The sequence below is a fragment of the Erinaceus europaeus genome, chromosome 12 (genome assembly GCF_950295315.1).
Source record: "Erinaceus europaeus chromosome 12, mEriEur2.1, whole genome shotgun sequence".
Taxonomy (NCBI): domain Eukaryota; kingdom Metazoa; phylum Chordata; class Mammalia; order Eulipotyphla; family Erinaceidae; genus Erinaceus; species Erinaceus europaeus.
The window spans coordinates 84,153,206-84,171,178 of record NC_080173.1 but is presented as its reverse complement, the minus strand read 5'-3'; the positions used below and the strand labels follow the sequence as shown (position 1 = coordinate 84,171,178).

The following is a 17,973-nucleotide window of genomic DNA, read 5'->3' as shown; positions in this document are numbered from 1 at the left end:
GTATTGACGGACTAAAAGACTTACTGGATTGTCAGGAAAGTCCTGTTTTTTTTCTAGGCAAAAATGTGTCATGACTTTTCTGACAACCCAATAAACTGAGGTTCCTGGTTAAACCGAGGTTCAGAGGAAGATAAGCAGTATGATCTTTATCAAATTGGGAGACTTAAGTCACTGTGGATTTCTGAGTAGGAAAGCAACTTGACCAGAGTAAAATGACTTTAATGTAAACTCACAAAGTATGCACAGAACTTACGGGTCATTCTACAGAACAATGCAAACAGTGACAGCATCGTGACTACTAACACAGATGTTACTCACCTGCCAAAGGAAAACACATCCATGACATAAAATGCTATAAAGGAAAGATAAGAATTCTAGGAAGGTCCTTACTTATCATGTTGATAGCTTTAATAGTTCCTAATTGTCATAGGTCCCAGAGACAAAATGAATCTTTCATTAGCAACATCTAGGACTTGGGTGCTCTCTGCATCGAGAGAAAACACGAGATACGAAGATATTAGGACATACTAGAGTGACACAGCAAAGGAACAAGTTAGAGAGAAACAAATAGAAGTCCATAGTGAACAAAACACAGCAAAATGTATATAAAACATTATCTCCTAAGGAGATGCAATTTGCACGTCCATTTTTAAAAATGAACTTAATCTATAATTTCTATTATAACAACAAAGCAACTGCCTAAAGTGTGCTTTTTCAGTATCACTGGTAGAATCCAGTAATCCTTTAAGTAATGTGTTAGGTTTCAGGTAAATTGGTCACAAAGCTCTATATATTAGATCTCATTTTTCAGTTGCTAGGCATTATGAAAAGGAAGGGTGTTCTGGAAGAATCTAATTGAGAAGTGGGGAAGAATTGACAGCTTCTTATGACTGGCTAAGTGTAAGTATCCCAAGGGCTGATGATCGTGGATCTTGGTCAGTGACTGAACTGACCACTGCTCAGGACACAGTGCAGCAACACTGTATGGCATCCTGCTATTAGAAATTCCTACCAGAGAAATCAAAATCCCGTAACTGCAGTTACGTCATATACTCAAATTCTGTTTCTACTTTCCCCGGTCATTAATGTGCACAGACATTCTTAAATGAATAATCAGTGGATAGATTTGAGGATTGTTTTACCACATAAATTCCATGAATTGGGTAGCAAAGTTATCTAAGGTAGAGAAAATAAAACCAGAAAAACCCCCAAACAATTAAAACATTTGTAATCAAATCTACTAGTAAAGCTTTCCTGAACAAAGACATGACAGAATTTAAGAATCCCATAAGGATTATACATTCTGAGATTAGCATTTAGATATTTTAAATCATTCTGGGAAAAAAAAAAAAAGGATCATTAATCCAACTTTCATACAGTTGCAACCATCATACTCAAGTTACTATATCTAGCAACATGTAAGATATTTAATTTCACTAAGTATGCATATTCACTTAAAGATATTAAAATACTTTTTACCTCACAATCTGAAAGTTTCCATTTAGGATGTTTATTATATACTACATTCTTAATAAATCTCCTATTTTAAAAAAATTTTTCTGAGGAAATATCACACTCTTATTTAACCAAGCTGGGACTACTTGGCAAACAGCCCCATGCCTACATGGTTACGATAACTATTTGAAATAATCTCTTGAAGATTCTTCTGGGCTCTCTAGCTACTTAAGCAGAGAGAAAACAAACCTGCTGAGGCCCAAGAAGTTAGTATTTATAAGTTTTATTGAACCATAGACATTAAGTATCTACTTCCGTGGACCTTGTCTTAATTTCTACCTGACTGCTTCACTTCTCATGGAGTGACATTTTATAGTCAAAGACCCAGGTAAACCGTATCCTTGCCTAACTGGTACTCGCTTATCTAGCACCAAAGTCAATATTCCAACATTTTTTTTTTCCCTAGAAGTCTAAAAATGTTACTGCTATCTTACCAAAATGTAGTCATTACCTATTTTTCCCCTGGCTGTTTCTTTAACCAGAGCATTGCTCTGCTTTAGCTTACTGGTGTGGGGGATCTCTATAAGTTCATGTGTGAAACTGTTGCGTAAACTCTGGTACTACCCCCCACCTCCGGCTGGCTCTCCCTGGCTATTACTAGAGAAATGTGGAGAGTAAATGAGGTGCCCAGTTAGCTTCTCATTTATGGCTTCTCATTTATACCCTACAGCTAATTCAGCTGCTGAAAGAACTACTCATTTTCCTTTCTCCAAGTTTTGCAAAAACCCAGATGAAGAACAAACTATCTGGATAATAGAAACAAGTGTTCATGTTGGAGCTGGCATTCTGCACTGGCGAAAGGTGTATACAGCCATGCTTCCAATCTTGAAATCCAGTTGAGATGGTAAAGACATAGGAAGAGCAGGCATGTCAACTATTGAGCTCAGACCTAGGCAGGAGAGCCAGAACATGTTACCCTAGTTTAAAAGATCACACACAAAAGCTTTGATTCAGTTTGAGTGAGATGGAATTCAGTTTTATTTTGTCCTCTCTGGAAATTCCATTTACACCGTGGCCTCATCTACCATAGAGGAGGAGAAGCTCTGCTGTACACCGCAGAACTCAAGTAACATCCGTCCTCGTTCATTAGAGGCAGCAGGGGATTTGTCTCTCTTGTTTTTGTTTTGTGTTTGGCTCCAAGAGATTACACTTTCAGTACCAGTGTAGTGAGGAACCACTGGCAAACTGCTGGAAATGTCTTCTGGATTAATCAGTGTACCATTTTATAAAGTGCTTCTGGAGTTAAAAATTGGTCAAGCTGTCAAAAGTGTCCACACTCTTGCAATGCAAAGAATAAAAGAATCCCAATGGGCGTGTCACTGAGTCCTCGCCAGCTGGGTCTTATAATTGGCACTGCTGCTTTAACCACCGAGGCGCTGGCCCTCACCCCAGGCAAAGCCCCCTGGCCGCTCTTCAGGTAGTGGATTGTAATTTGGATCCTCATCTGGTGTATCAAAAATAGCTTTCCTAAAAAAATAGGCAACAGATATAATTTAACCTCAGAAGCATCTTGAATCTTAAACATTGTAGTATTAGCAAAGATCCCCAAGGGTTTCCACCAGTAGATAAGTACTACATTTGCCTATTAGTGAAGTAATTACCACACTTCGAAGGGTACTAATAATCATCCAATAATTACATTAATTTTTACCATTTTACTAATCTCTAGTACAATAGCAGTAAATGTTAATTGTAGAGAAAATAGTAAATATATGGACAAGATATCTAAATTCCCTAGACTGCTATATTTTCATTATTCTTCCAGAAGCTTTGTACATGTAATCTTTTTTTGCCTCCAGGGTTACTGCTGGGGCTCAGTGCCTGCAATACGAATCCACTGCTCCTGGAGGCTATTTTTTCCCTGTTTATCGTTGCTGTTGTTATTATTGTTGCTGTTATTGCTGTCGTTGTTGTTAGATAGGACAGAGAGAAATGGAGAGAGGAGGGGAAGACAGAGGGGGAGAGAAAGATAGACACCTGCAGACCTGCTTCACTGCCTGTGAAGTGACTTCGCTGCAGGTGGGGAGCAGGGGGCTCAAACTGGGATCCTTACGCTGGTCCTTGTGCTGCGCGCCATATGCACTTAACCCGCTGCGCTTCTGCCCAGCCCCCTGGACATGTAATCTTACAAAAATTAGATCATACTACTTCTGTTTTGCAACCTGGGCATCACTTAATTTATCATGAGTGTCCCCCTATGCTACCCATAATCCACTGGTAGATGAATGAACAAAATGGTGTGCACATATAATGGATGATTCAGCCTTAAATTTTTCCCGACATATTTCAATACAGATATGCCTTGCAAACAGTATGTACTGTAAACTGAACATAAAAGGACAAATACTATGGCTCCATTTACAGGAGGAGCTAAGAGTATAATGTAGTCAAACTTAGAAACACAATAGAATAATACAAGGTTGAAGAGGGGAAAGGGAGTTATTAAATGTCAGTGTGTGCTTAGCCAGGAGATAGCTCACCTAGAAAAATATGCGCCCTAAAGAGAATTCTATGGGCAGGCAGAGGTGATAGAAACAAAATGTTTAAAAAGACTGTATTTATACATGTGTTTTTCTTGCCTTGAATAGACAGAAATTGAGAGGGAAAGGGAAGACAGAGAGACAATTCCAGCATTGTTTCAATGCTTGTGAAACTTTCCCCTTCAGGTGGAGACCAGGCACCTGAACCCTGGTCTCTGCTCATTATAGAATGTGTACCACTGCACAATTCTGTATTTTGGGGTGGGGGGAGAAGGAAGGGGGTGGTAAGAAAAGAGCATTGTTCAGCTCTGCTTGATGGTGGTGGCTCTCCCCCAGAACATTAATATTACAATAAAACATCCCAGCAAACTTCATCAGAGAGCAGTTGAGATTTCTGGTAAAGAAAGGAGCATGACTATCTGAAGACTGGTCCAAATGCATGTGGACAGTGGGAGCAGGAGAGGATGGAGCCAAAGACTCACTCGAAACAGCACTGTGTTGCAGGCAGGTGCCACATGAACGTATCAGGGACTGAGTGGCTTAAATATAGGAGCTCAGGGTTAAAAGCAGTTATATTTAAGCAAAATAATGAATAAACTCAACTTAGGATCTTTTAAATGGTTGTATTATATATTTCCAATTTTTCTACAATGAGCATGATTTATTTAACTTTATCATCTTTATTGGATAAACAGCCAGAAATCAAGAGGGTAGGGGGAGACAGAGAGGGAGAGATACAGAGAGACACCTGCAGCACTGCTTCACCACTAGCAAAGCTTTTCCCCTGCATGTGGGGACCAGGGGCTTGAACCTGGGTCCTTGAGCACTGTAATGTGAGCATTTAATCAGGTGCCACCACCCAGCTCCATGAGCACAAGTTATATAATAATGAATTTTTAAAGGAAAAAGAAAAGAGAAGGAGCTTGGGACTGCTGTTTAAAAGTCACAGCTCTTTAGTGAACCTGGGGGTGTGGGGTGGGGAGGGGGTGGCGGTGGCACATCTGGGGAACCAAGAAACTGAACATTGTACCCTTGTGTAAGTCAACCAAACTCATAAGGTCTCCCCGCTGCCACAGTGATCCTGGTGAACAGGCTCAGACTGCCCTGCAGGTGCAAAAAACAACTTTGTGCTCATGACAGAGTTCTCACTTTCATCAGTAATCAGACTGGGAAGGAAAGGTCTGGGATTCTCCCCAGGGGTCTGTTTAAGGGAAACTAGACACCATAATACCATATCGCTTCAACTCACATAGAAAGGGGAACCCAGCTCATCAAACTTAGCAACAAAAAAGCAAATGACCTCATCCAAAAATGTGCAGAGGATATGAACAGAATATTCACTACAGAAGAGATTCAAAAGGCTAAGAGACATGAAAAATTGCTCCAGGTCACTGATTGTCAGAGAAATGCAAATAAAGACAACACTGAGATACCACCACCCTGGGAGAATGTCATAAATCAAAATTGACAGAAGCAGCAAATGCTGGAGAGGTTGTGGGGATAAACTCTCCTACACTGCTGGTGGGCATGTAAATTGGTCCAAATTCTGTGGAGAGGGGTCTGGAGAACTCTCACAAGGCCAGAAATAGACCTACCATCTGACCCAGTAATTTCTCTCAGGGATATAACCTAAGGACTGCATAACACTCATCCAAAAAGATATGTGTGCACCTATGTTCATAGCACAATTTGTAATGTGTGCGCTCAACCAGGTGTGTCATCACCTGGCCCCTCTTCCCTCTGTTCATAGCATAATTTCTAATAGCTAAAACCTGGGAGCAAACCAAGTGCCCAACAACAGATGAATGGCTGAGAAAGCTGTGGTATATATACACAATGGAATACTACACAGCTATTAAGAATAATGAACCTACCTTCTCTGACCTATCGTGGATAGAGCTAGAAGGAATTATGTTAAGTGAGCTAAGCCAGAAAGACAAAGATGAGTATGGGATGATCCCACTCAAACAGAAGGTGAGAAAGAAGAACAGAAAGGGAAACTCAAAGCAGAATCTGAGTTTGGAGTAGGGCATCAAAGTAAAAATCTCTGGGTGGAGGGTGAGAGTGGATATTCAGTTTCATGGGGTGGGGGGAAGGGAGGGAAAGGACAGACTTTTGGTGGTGGGGGTGGTGTTAATATGCACTTCTATTATAGTTTCATAAACCACTACTTAATTAACACAAGGAGAAAATGGATCAAATATCTCAAACCTTTTGATGCATAGACCACAGAACTGAGTATATGTTCCTCCAGTCTAAACACTTAAAACTTCAAATTGGTAATCACATTGAATTTTAACAGTGGACTCAAATTGTTAATACATTTCTAATAATGACTGGTTCTTTGAAATATTAAATCTCCTAAAAGCTTAGACCAGAAAGAAGATAGAAAAGAATAGAAACTGGTGGTGTTAAAGATATAGCTATATGTAAATAGCATAATACGACATAAATTATGGTGAGGTCTATATGCTACAGCAAATCCTAACAATGGGATTTTCAAAATTAACCCAATTGCCAAATAATCTGGTTACAGCAATAACTATCTATTGCCTTTTTTTTTTTTTAGGTTTCTTGTTCCCTTTTGTTGCCCTTGTTTTATTGTTGTAGTTATTATTGCTGTTGTTACTGATGTTGTCATTGTTGGATAGGACAGAGAAGTGGAGAGAAGAGGGGAAGAAAGAGAGGGGGAGAGAAAGACAGACACCTGCAGACCTGCTTCACTGCCTGTGAAGCGACTCCCCTGCAGGTGGGGAGTTGGGAGCTCAAACTGGGATCCTAACTTTGTGACATGTATGCTTAACCCATTACGCTACTGTCTGACCCCCTCTATTGCCTTCCTAAACCCTAGTACACCAGGAACCTTCCCTTCTCTATAATGCCCATATTTTTCCCAGTCCTGGAACCTTTAGGGTGGGGCTCACTTTCCTGCATGCTTCTCTCTATTCATACCAACTGATACTGCATCTGCTGATCCCAACCTAATCAATGTAACCAGTACCATCTCGGCATGTTTCACTTTGGACTGTGTCCAGAGACGTCAGGCGTGGAATGTCAACCCTTCAGCTAAGCTCTCAGAACCTAGATATAGTGTCTCTATATTCCCTACCCCCAGATGATCCTTTTTTTAAATCAAAAGATGTGTATGGATTATATTAAGACAGATAAATCAGGGAGTTGGGTGGTAGCGCAGCGGGTAAGTGCATGTGGTGCAAACCCCAAGGACCACTGTAAGGATCCCGGTTCGAGCCTCAGCTCTCACCTGCAGGGGAGTCGCTTCACAAGCAGTGAAGCAGGTTTTACAGGTGTCTTTCTCTCCCCATCTTCCCCATCTCTCTCCATTTCTCTCTATTCTATCCAACAACAACATCAATAACAACAATAACTACAACAATAAAACAAGGGCAACAAAAGGGAATAAATAAAATTTTTTTTAAAAAGACAGCTAAAACATTAAAAACAAAAGCTCTTATACTTCCTAAGCATTAGGGGGAACAGCAAAAAGTAGATGTACCTACAGGCAATGGATCCATGGGGGTCTAGAGCAGGATGAAGTGGGGAGAACAGCCTAGATTAGGGAGTCAGAAATTCAACCAGGGATGTAGACATGGAGACAATTTTGTACTTGATGTCAGAACCTGACCAGGGTGGGGCCAGGTGGTGGCACACCTGGTTAAGCACTCACGTTACAGCACAGGAACCTGAGTAGGGTAAGAAGGGCATAGCGTCCTCTTAAAAAACAAAACATCAGCTGGGGCCCTAATCGGGGAGTCCTGAGATTCCCAGACTTGATGGACCTAGAACTCGAATAAATCCCTCTCTCCATTGTTACTGCTCATTTCTATCAGGAACAACTAAATAGACCCCTTTGTGGGCCCCTATAGGATCTTGCCCTCAACTCAGATCAACAATGGTAGAGAATGTTCCATCCTCTGAAGGGAGGCTGGACAACATAATCTATGCTACACCTGAGGAAGATGGGTCGATACTGGGGCAACATGGAATGTTCCTACACGACCACAGAATGTGAGCTCAGATCTACAGGGATGCAGAGGTCAGATAGGCTTCTAAGCTGAATATGGGCCCCAGACCAAATCAAATTGATGGGGTTTACAGTCAACAATACTTATACCTCTTTCCCATATTAGGAAGCTACTCTCTTCCCTGACCCAGCTTTCTAGTCCTTTTCCTAGCCATGACATCATCTCCCCAGACAATAACTTGGATCCACTGGCATATCAGATTTCAGGCTCAGGGGCAAAAAGGAAAAGGAAAAAAATTTTTTGGAATAGCCACAGGCCCTTTGGAATATAACTAAATATGCCTACTAGCTATCTATAAAATGAAGGACCACCCAACTCTTTTTTAAAAAAAAAAATTTATTTATTTATCCCCCTTTGTCGCCCTTGTTTTATTGTTTTAGTTATTATTGTTATTGATGTTGTCATTGTTGGATAGGACAGAGAGTAATGGAGAGAGGAGGGGAAGACAAAGAGGGGGAGAGAAAGACAGACACCTGTAGACCTGCTTCACCGCCTGTGAAGCGACTCCCCTGCAGGTGGGGAGCCAGGGGCTCGAACCGGGATCCTTACACCGGTCCTTGCGCTTTGTGCCACATGCGCTTAACCCGCTGCACCACCGCCCAACTCCCGACCCAACTCTTTATTTGCACTATTCCAGCCCTTAGGCCCACGATTGGTCAACAAGTATGTTAACTCTCTTTTCAACCACCAAGTTCCAGAGACCAGACTTCCCTAGACAGACAACCCACCAATGTGTCCTGGAGTTCTGCTTCCCCACTAGGGAAGGAGACAGGCTGGGAGAATGAATTGACCCATCAACACCCATGTTCAGTGGGGAAGCAATTACAGAAGCCAGACCTTCAATTTTCTGCATACCACAATGACCTTGGGTGCATACTCCCAGAGGGATAAAGAACAGGAAAGCTATCATGGGAGGGGATGGGATACAGAGTTCTGGTGGAGGGAATTGTGCGAAGTTGTACCCCTCTCATCCTATGGTTTTTGTCAATGTTTCATATATATATATATGGAAAAAAAAAACACAACTTTTCAGAGCAGTTGGGATAGTTTACCCAGCAGAGCACAAATCATACCACATGAACTGCCCATATAAGCATCAGAAGGCACTGGAATGGGGATTCCATGGATGATAAGAGCAGTACTGAAGTCCTTCTACTCTTTTTTTTTTTTTTCCTTCTTTTTTCTTTAACCAGAGCACTGATCAGCTCTGGCTTATGGTGGTTCAGGGAATTGAACCTCAGACTTTAGAGCCTCAGGTATGAGGTCTCTTTGCATATCCATTATGCTATCTACCCCAGTCTCTTCTACTCTTTTTTCTTTAAAAAACAAAAAATTCAACAATAAAAAACAAGGGCAACAAAAGGGAATAAATAAATACAAAAAAAAAAAAATGGGCCTGGTGTCAGTGAGCAGTATCAGGCAGGCCCCAGGTCCTGAATTCATTTCCTGGCCTGCATATCAAAGGGAAAAAAAAATAATAAACACGGTCAGAGAGCAGTTTAAGCAACAGGATTTCAGGCCTAGGACTCTTGAAATGCAAGTTTAATCCACAGTACCACCATAAGCCAGAGGTGAGTAGTCTCTGGTAAAAACAAACAAACAAAACCACAAATAATTAAAAAAGAAAGATAACTCTCCACTTAGCACTAGCTGGTTTTGCCTATTTTCCCAAATTCAGCAGCTGTCATGAAGCCAGCAGTCTCCTCCCTAGGACAGGATGTGCTAGTGGTCATCTGGGACAACTAGCAAGTAACCCCGATGACACCCTATTAATGTCACTGCTGCACAACTCTGGTACAATAAGCTCCTAATTAATCCTACCCAATACTCATCACTCTTCAACTGCGGCCAGACTGCTCAATCTGCAAATATTTACTGACCTGAACTACGTGTGCCAGGGGCTGTGGAAGCCTCAAGAAAATATAGATCATGGGCCCTATTCCAGTTTGTTCACAAGGAATGCTTAACTGCATATTAAGTACTCACAAAATAGATGGCGTTTTCAGAATTCTTATTCCACCAGGCTGATTGGGAAATACATCTTCCAAGAAAAAATATATGTGTCCAACTGCAATTCCTAGAGGTAACCAAAAATAACTGATGAGGGAGAGGATTAAGATTTCTGTTACAAGTGGATCTATCAACATAATTTCCCTATATGTAGGGTAAATATCAGTATAACTCAGAAAATTTATAACAATCTTTCAGTGTCAATCTTATAATAGTTATACGAAAGGCAGACAAAATAAACATGAACAGTGACAAATATGTTCATAAGTAAGATAGTAGAAAAAATACTGTTAAGATTCTTACCTAAGAGATCCACAATGATTGAATTTCCCAACAACAAGGAAAAGCCCATGAGCACCCAAGGCAGAAAGGGGGCCTGGAAGTTGAGAAGGCCGAAGAAGTTCATGCGGACATAGGGATTCCTTCGGCTCCAGACATAGACAAGCATTATTGTAAAGGCCTGGCCCAAGAAAACTAAGCTCACGAACAAACCAAAAAGCTAGCAGACAGTGTTAAGGAAAACATTGACATTGAAAGTGCAATAGGCAAGACTAAGCAATGCAACTAAAGGTTGTGTTCTTTTTTTTTTTTTAATTTTTTAAAATTTTATTTTATTTTATTTATTTATTCCCTTTTGTTGCCCTTGTTGTTTTATTGTTGTAGTTATTGTTGTTGTTGTCATTGTTGGATAGGACAGAGAGAAATGGAGAGAGGAGGGGAAGACAGAGAGGGGGAGAGAAAGACAGACACCTGCAGACCTGCTTCACCGCCTGTGAAGTGACTCCCCTGCAGGTGGGGAGCTGGGGTTCGAACCGGGATCCTTATGCCGGTCCTTGGGCTTTGTGCCACCTGCGCTTAACCCGCTGCGCTACAGCCCGACTCCCAAGGTTGTGTTCTAAAGAAAATCTGAATCAGGAAAGTTGAGCAGTGGCCAAATAATTATCCAGACTAGGTTAAAAACTGTTTAGGCCGAACTGTACAGATCCTATTATTTAAAATTAATATCGTGCTTTCATAAAGTCCTTGCCTTTTTTGGAAAAGGTGTTAATTTCCCAATCAATCATTACCTTAATGATTACTTACCATAAGCACCTCTACAGAGGTAAATAAAGTCAGCTGGAACAAAATCATCTTGTCAGACAAGATTACATTCAAGGCTGTTTATAGATGACAGTGACCAAGTAAGTATCTGGTCAACTTAGTTTAAAAGCAAAATACACTATTAATATATAAGATGCTTAACAGTAACCCACTGGGATTAAAATTTCCTTTTCTGTCAAAAGCATCCTGTCCAAACTCTAGGCTTACAAAGTAGTCAAAATGTGCTGTAAAATAAACAGTCGTACTCTGAAGCTAAAACCTTGCAGTGTTACTTGTATTTATTTTTAAAGATTGATTTACTCATTAATCAGCAAACAAAGAAAAAGAACCAGAGCACCACTATACTAACTTGGGAACACATGATTTGAGTATCTAATACTTGATTCACTGTGCCACCTCCCAGAGTGTGCACAACTTTTTTTTTCTTTTCTTAATTTAAACAGAACACTACTCTGCTCTGGCTTACAGTGGTACAGAGATGGAACCTGGAATTTTAGAGCTTCAAGCATGAAAAGTCTTCTGCATAACCATTATGCTACCTCCTCAGCCCTGCATCTAGTGAATTGTGGAAGACAGATGCAAAACATTTTCCTGCATGTGTTCTAGTTGTTGAAGGATACGGTCATTAAGAATCCACCAAAAAGGAACATAAATACAAAGTCTGCTGTCCGACCTCGGAAAGAGCCTTCTTCTAGCATTCGACAGTAACGATATCTTAAGTTCCAAGTTAAGAAAATGTGAAGCACATAAATATGAAGAAAGTAAGATTTAATGTATTACTTAAGTATACTTTGGACTCCACTTTATTTGGAAGTAGTCAGGCTTTCACTTCTGTAAGAATGTTTATGATCGGTCTACATTTACTTCCCTTCACAGAAGGTGAAGACCAGTTCCATAGATTACAGAAACAGTACCTAGTGGGGAACTAAATCCAATACTGCAACATACCTTCAGTCATCTAGACCTTTCAAAATTTGTACCATCTTTCCTATGTTCCCATGGTCATAAAAAAAAAAAAAATCACCCCCCCCAATCTGAATTGAAAGAAATCTCCCATCAAAAAAACCCTTATATGGTAATTCACTTTTTCAGGCCAGGCAAATTAAACATGTTTATACCTCAGTCAATAAAGATACATTATGATGACTTTTTTTTTTTAATTATTGGAAACTTACCACCTGATGTGTCATACAGGAGACCCAGGAAAAGAGCAATCCTGTCAGCCCTGTGAAGTTCTCCGTTTACTGCACACGAGCCAAGCTATTAGTTCCTTTCATAATCCAGGAGGTGGGAACAGAGGAGGAGGTGTGCCCAGCTCAGGGGACCTAATTCCCATCTGACTTGAACCAATCCCTCCTCTTTCATTAAACCAGAGATTAGCAAGCCCAGCAGCCTGTGGCACTGTTTCAGGCAGCAGAATCAGTAACCAGACCCAAGATCTCAAGCGCTCCACTCCCAAACCTGTACCCAAACTATTAAATAGCATTGTATTCAGCTTGTGTTTACTGTGTTAAGTACATATGCCTCAATTAAATCCCTTTTTACTGCAATGAGGTTTACAAGTGAATTAAGAACAGAAATGTTCCTTCCAGTTGAACAAGAACCACCAAAACACATCATAACATTACTACCTGACTCTGGCTACCAGGGAGCCAGTACCCAAAAGTTACAAATAAGAGGGCAGCCAGAAACAACAGGATTTATAGTGTTAATTAAATACTGTATTTCTTTCTTTTTTCCTTCTCACTCCGCCACCCCCCCCACCCCCCCCCACTGCTCAGCTCTGGCTTATGGTGGTACAGATGTGAAGATGAGACCTGGGAGTCTCAGGCATCAAAGCCTTTTGTGTAATCACTATGCTATCTCCTCAGCCCTAATATTGCATTTTAAGTTTTTTATGCTAGCCCTTGAATAAAGGATACAAAAAAATCATGTTAAATAAAAAATTGAATCCAACTGGACCAAAAAACAAGAAATTGGTTATCAGCCTCCATATCTGTAAAAAAGAATCAGAAGAAAATAGATTAACTGAAATCCACAACATGTGGTCAGCCAAACTATGGCTGTAGAGTGAAGGAAAGACTAGCTTAGTTTTGCAGAAAACCGTACTTCCATGTATGCCATGTCATACTGAATGAATAATCTGGAGACACCATAGGGGAAACTCCAAGGATCTGACTTAAACTTGTCAAGAAATAAATGTTTATTAAACAGTAAGTAACATCCGGAGTAATGCTAAGGTATCGATCATTCAAATTCTGAACAAATAATCACCCCTCTATAAGGCCTAATACTCTAATAATTAAAGTCTACTTGATAAGTATAAAGACACTAGTTTCAGTGTTGAAAACTGACATGCTGTTCCTTCTCTTCCCAGCCCATTCATGCCTCTGTCAAAATGATTACTCACATTTGTACAGTATTTAACATTGTAAACTATTTTAATAGTCAATTATTTCATATGGTTTTAATAATCTTGTGAGATAGCAGGTTGATACTATGGTTCCTATTCAGAGATAGCAAATAGACTCTTCAAAGAATATTGCTTTGGGCTGTAGAGACAGCATAATGGTTATGCAAAAAGCTTTCATGCCTGAGGCACTACCGTAAGCAAAAGCTGAGCAGTGCTTTGGTAAAAGCAGGGAAACAGATTGCCCCGAGGAGCTGAAGATGTAACTCAGCAGTATCTTGGGTCTGTAAAGTAATTAAGTAAAATGACTTGTCCAAAGACACTAAGCTTATAGTGGCTGGTGACTGAACTCAGACCCAGAATTTCTAAACTCAGGCAAAATCAAGTCAAACAAATTAATAGGACTGCTCCATACACCATTAAATTCTTACAATAATAATAATAAATTTTTCTTTTTTAGTGATTTACAAAATCTTAAGATAAGGGATATGATTCCACACTATTTCCACCACTAGTGCTCAGTGTGCCCATCCTCCTCCTGTGGAAATTGTTGTCCCAAGGCACCATTAGATTCTTAAGAAAAGAATTTACTTATTAATTGGGGCTGGGGGTCTGGGAGGAGAAAAAAGGAAGGAGAGGAGAGAGAACCAGAGTATTACTGTGGCATTTGTGACACAAGAGATCAAACTCAATACCTCATACTTGAGAGACCAAGACCTTAGTGACTGTGCTATCTCTAGGGCAGCACATCACTAAATGCTTAAGAAGTAATTAAATGGGCAGGGGAGACAGCATAATGGTTATGCAAATAGACTCTCATGCCTGAGGCTCCAAAGTCCCAGGTTCAGTCCCCTGTGCAACACCATAAACCAGAGCTAAGCAGTGCTCTGGTATTTCTCCTTTTCTCTCTGTGTGTATGCATCTCTATCAAAAATAAAATAAATAAAAAATATTTTTAAAAAGTAATTAAATTTGAAACAGTGTAGTCGTATATAGTAATCTCACCCAGGATTTTAGAATCCTTAGCCTTATGGTGGGACAAGCATGTATCTGAGTACAGGTCCAAGGTGAGAGGTACTCTAAAAAAGTATTTACAGGGGGGTAGGGAGTGGCACTGTTGGTAGAGCGCACACGTTATGTGTGAAGACCTGGGTTCAAGTCCCTAGTCCCACCGGCAGGGGGAAAGCTTCACAGGTGGTGGGGCGGGTCTGCAGGTGTTTGTTTTCCTCCCTATCTCCTCTTGCCTCTCAATTTCTGTCTCTACCCAATAAATAAATTGTTTTTTAAAAGTATTTACACTCTAGGGACACAAAGGAGGGTGGATATGAGATGGCCACACAAAAGTCTAAAGGGCAAGTTGGAGTACTATTAGTATAAAAATGAATGAAATACAAATGAGACAGAAGTACCACATGTGTAGAGACAGGTTTTCGGGTCCCTCTCTACCAGCCCACGTAATCACTGACGTAGGAAAACACACCTTTGTTGGCATTCTAGTCCCAGGAAAGGACTATCTTCCACTATCATCTAATACACTAACACACTGTTTTAGATATCTATATTTTGGATTTCTGTCAGTATAATGTGATCCCTGGAAAATGGATCCATTTAAAAGTGCTAAGAGCACCTAGTTTCTGAACTGGATCGTGATAGTTAATTCCAAGGTGGTGATAAGCTGGTAAAATGTAAGTGCCCAGGTGGGTAAAATTAGAGGTTATCCTGAGATACTCTTCCTGGTAAGCAGCTGGTCATCTTCTCTCAAACTGCCGTATTAATTCTGAACCCACGAATCAAAAATAAAAGAACATATCGTGCCAAAAACATGCAGGAAACTAAAATAAAACGCAGAATTTGAATTTCCATCCTTTGTGATCCTTCTGAGCACAACCCAGCTGTAAAATCACTGCTACACATGCACGTGCATTTTCCATCTGAAAAGTCGGCTGGCCTGGAGCAAATTAAGCTCCACAGCCCTCCTCCCCTCGAAAAAAATATCCCCCCAATTTTTTACTTATTTATTTAGAAGAGACATAAAAATAGAAAGGAACCACAATTGAGACACAAACAAAATTGCTTCACCTCTAATACCCCCCATAGGTAGGGACTGGAAGCTTGAGCTCAGGTCTTTGCACACTGTAACATGTGCACTCTTCTGGAAGAGCCATCACCCAGCGCCCCGCCCCGCCCCCCATCCTTTTTTGAGAAGGCAGAATTTGCTACTAAAAAGAAAAACAAGTTACAAAACTGAAGCATTTATGTGACAGACCACTTACTTGAAAGTGTTTAAATATTAATTCAGGGTTGAAGTATAGCTGAAAAGGTGTGATCAATTCCAACTGCTGAAATAGAAAGAAGTTCTTAAAGCCATCAGTTAAGAAACATTTACAGCATCTATAACAACAGTTTAGTATGCCTAGCAATTTACAGTTTCAGTTACTTAAATTTAAAAAAAAAGTCTTTTTTCGTTTAGGCTGGAGGGAGAGAATTCTTTAGAACTGGTACAATTCTCAGGGAGTCGGGCGTTAGCGCAGCGGGTTAAGCGCAGGTGGCGCTAAGCGCAAGGATCAGCATAAGGATCCCTGTTGGAGCCCCCGGCTCCCCGCCTGCAGGGCAGTCGCTTCACAGGCAGTGAAGCAGGTCTACAGGTGTCTGTCTTTCTTCCCCCCCCCTCTGTCTTCCCCTCCTCTCTCCATTTCTCTGTCCTATCCAACAACGACAACAATAACAACTACAACAAAAAACAAGGGCAACAAAAGGGAATAAATTAAAAAAAAAGTTTTTTTAAAAAAGAACTGGTTCCCACCCTCTTTTCCACTAGGGAAAGAGAGAGGCAGACTGGGAGTATGGACCGACCAATCAACGCCCATGTTCAGCGGGGAAGCAATTACAGAAGCCAGACCTTCTACCTTCTGCAACCCACAATGACCCTGGGTCCATGCTCCCAGAGGGCTAGAGAATGGGAAAGCTATCGGGGGAGGGGGTGGGATATGGAGATTGGGCGGTGGGAATTGTGTGGAGTTGTACCCCTCCTACCCTATGGTTTTGTTAATTAATCCTTTCTTAAATAAAAAGATATAATAATAATAAAAAAAAGAACTGGTACAATTCTCTGCATCGCCAATACACAACACAAATAGAAATTTATGTTGCAATAGTGAAGGCTCCCATGAAAGCACGGGAGGTAGGTGGTGGTATCTTGGGAGGTATGTGGTGATACATTAAATACAACTCTACGCACTACAGCAGCACCACCTCAAATAGCTGTGTGAACCAATATAACTCCCTTGTTTAGTCTGTCTCTCTTTTTTACTAGAGCACTGTTCAGCTCTAGCTTATCGTGGTGCAGGGATTGAACCTGGGACTTTGGAGCCTCACTCATGAGGATGTTTGCATAGCCATTATGCTATCTACCTTCCGCACACGACTCACTTTAAAGAAGGGGGACTTAACACTCTGCCACCTTTCGTGCTGTATGTTCTTAACCACCTTCTATATCCAGACGCTCTTCGAAGCTTTCCCCTCTAGACAACTGCCAGCTATTTCTTTTTAATTAAAAATAAACATTAAAAAATTATTTTCTCATTTCGGATAGACAGAGAAAAATTGGGGAGGGGGTAGAAGAAAGACACCTGCGACATTGTTTCCCACTCCTGAAGCCTCCGGCGGGTGGCAGGACAGGGGGCTTGAAGCGGAGTTCTTGCACCTTGTAACATGTGCACTCAAACAGGTGCACCACCACCCTGCCACCCAGCTGTCTGTTTTTGCCATCTCGGTTTCTCTACCAAGGGGTCTTTAATCCCCTCGTCACCAAGCTGCCACTCTCGTCACCAAGCTGCCACTCGGGATATCGTTCCCTGGGTGGGCGGCACAGAAGCTCTGACTTGCTACCAAGGTCTGGCCTTCACGTCTCAGCAACTAACCTACATTTCAGACCCTCCAGCCCTCGTGGAGCAGAACTCCCCTCGCTGGAGTCACTGGATATCCGCTCTCGGGGTCTCCCTGACGTCCAGGGTGAGCCCTGTCCGCGCCCACCCACCCCCGAGACCAACCCCTTCTAGGCTTCCCCGAGGCCCAGATCCATTTCTCGAAGACCCAGTCATATCCACTTCACATAACGAGAACTGGCGTTGCAGGTGCTCACCACAGCGGCGGTAGTGAGGACGCAGGCGGTTGTGTAGGCGCGGCTGACCGGTGGGATTTGCAGATATTCCAGCCGCAGGCTCTGGTACGCCATCTTCCCCACCGCCGCCGACCTCCCCACCTCACTTCCCCTTCCGCCAGTCAACCCCACTGGAGGGGCGGGCCAAAGCTGAGCTTAAGCTCCCCACCGCTAGCCAATCAACGCCGGGAACTCGGCGAGCCACCAATCGCTGGCGCACCGAGGAAAACACGTCGTCCAATCACGAGTTGCGTA

General features: G+C 41.6%; 1 protein-coding gene across 4 annotated transcripts; it reads right to left on the bottom strand.

Annotated features, from left to right (window-relative positions):
• Window positions 1-2,464: 2,464 nt before the first annotated feature.
• On the bottom strand, window positions 2,465-17,857 carry DERL2 (derlin 2). Of its 4 annotated transcripts, none has more exons than XM_007521256.3 (7): window positions 17,701-17,857; window positions 15,833-15,898; window positions 13,072-13,145; window positions 11,770-11,863; window positions 10,352-10,547; window positions 10,025-10,115; window positions 2,465-2,982 (listed from the first exon to the last, which is right to left on the bottom strand). In XM_007521256.3, exons 1-7 carry the CDS (start codon window positions 17,791-17,793, stop codon window positions 2,877-2,879), a joined length of 720 nt encoding a protein of 239 aa, XP_007521318.1. In that variant the 5' UTR covers window positions 17,794-17,857; the 3' UTR covers window positions 2,465-2,876. The 4 variants fall into 4 exon arrangements, with proteins under 4 accessions (XP_007521318.1, XP_016043367.1, XP_060060190.1 ...); XM_016187881.2 differs by having other exon boundaries at window positions 15,833-15,895; window positions 17,701-17,829; XM_060204207.1 differs by lacking the exon at window positions 15,833-15,898 and having other exon boundaries at window positions 17,701-17,829.
• Window positions 17,858-17,973: the final 116 nt, after the last annotated feature.

Bases quoted from the DNA above. Each gene is read 5' to 3' on its own strand.
- DERL2 (XM_007521256.3), bottom strand. From the start codon at position 17,793: ATGGCGTACCAGAGCCTGCGGCTGGAATATCTGCAAATCCCACCGGTC. The intron at 15,899-17,700 runs GTGAGCACCTGC...TTTCTATTTCAG, and splicing joins TCCTCACTACCGCCGCTGTG to CAGTTGGAATTGATCACACC. The intron at 13,146-15,832 runs GTAAGTGGTCTG...TCTTTTTTACAG, and splicing joins TAATATTTAAACACTTTCAA to ATATGGAGGCTGATAACCAA.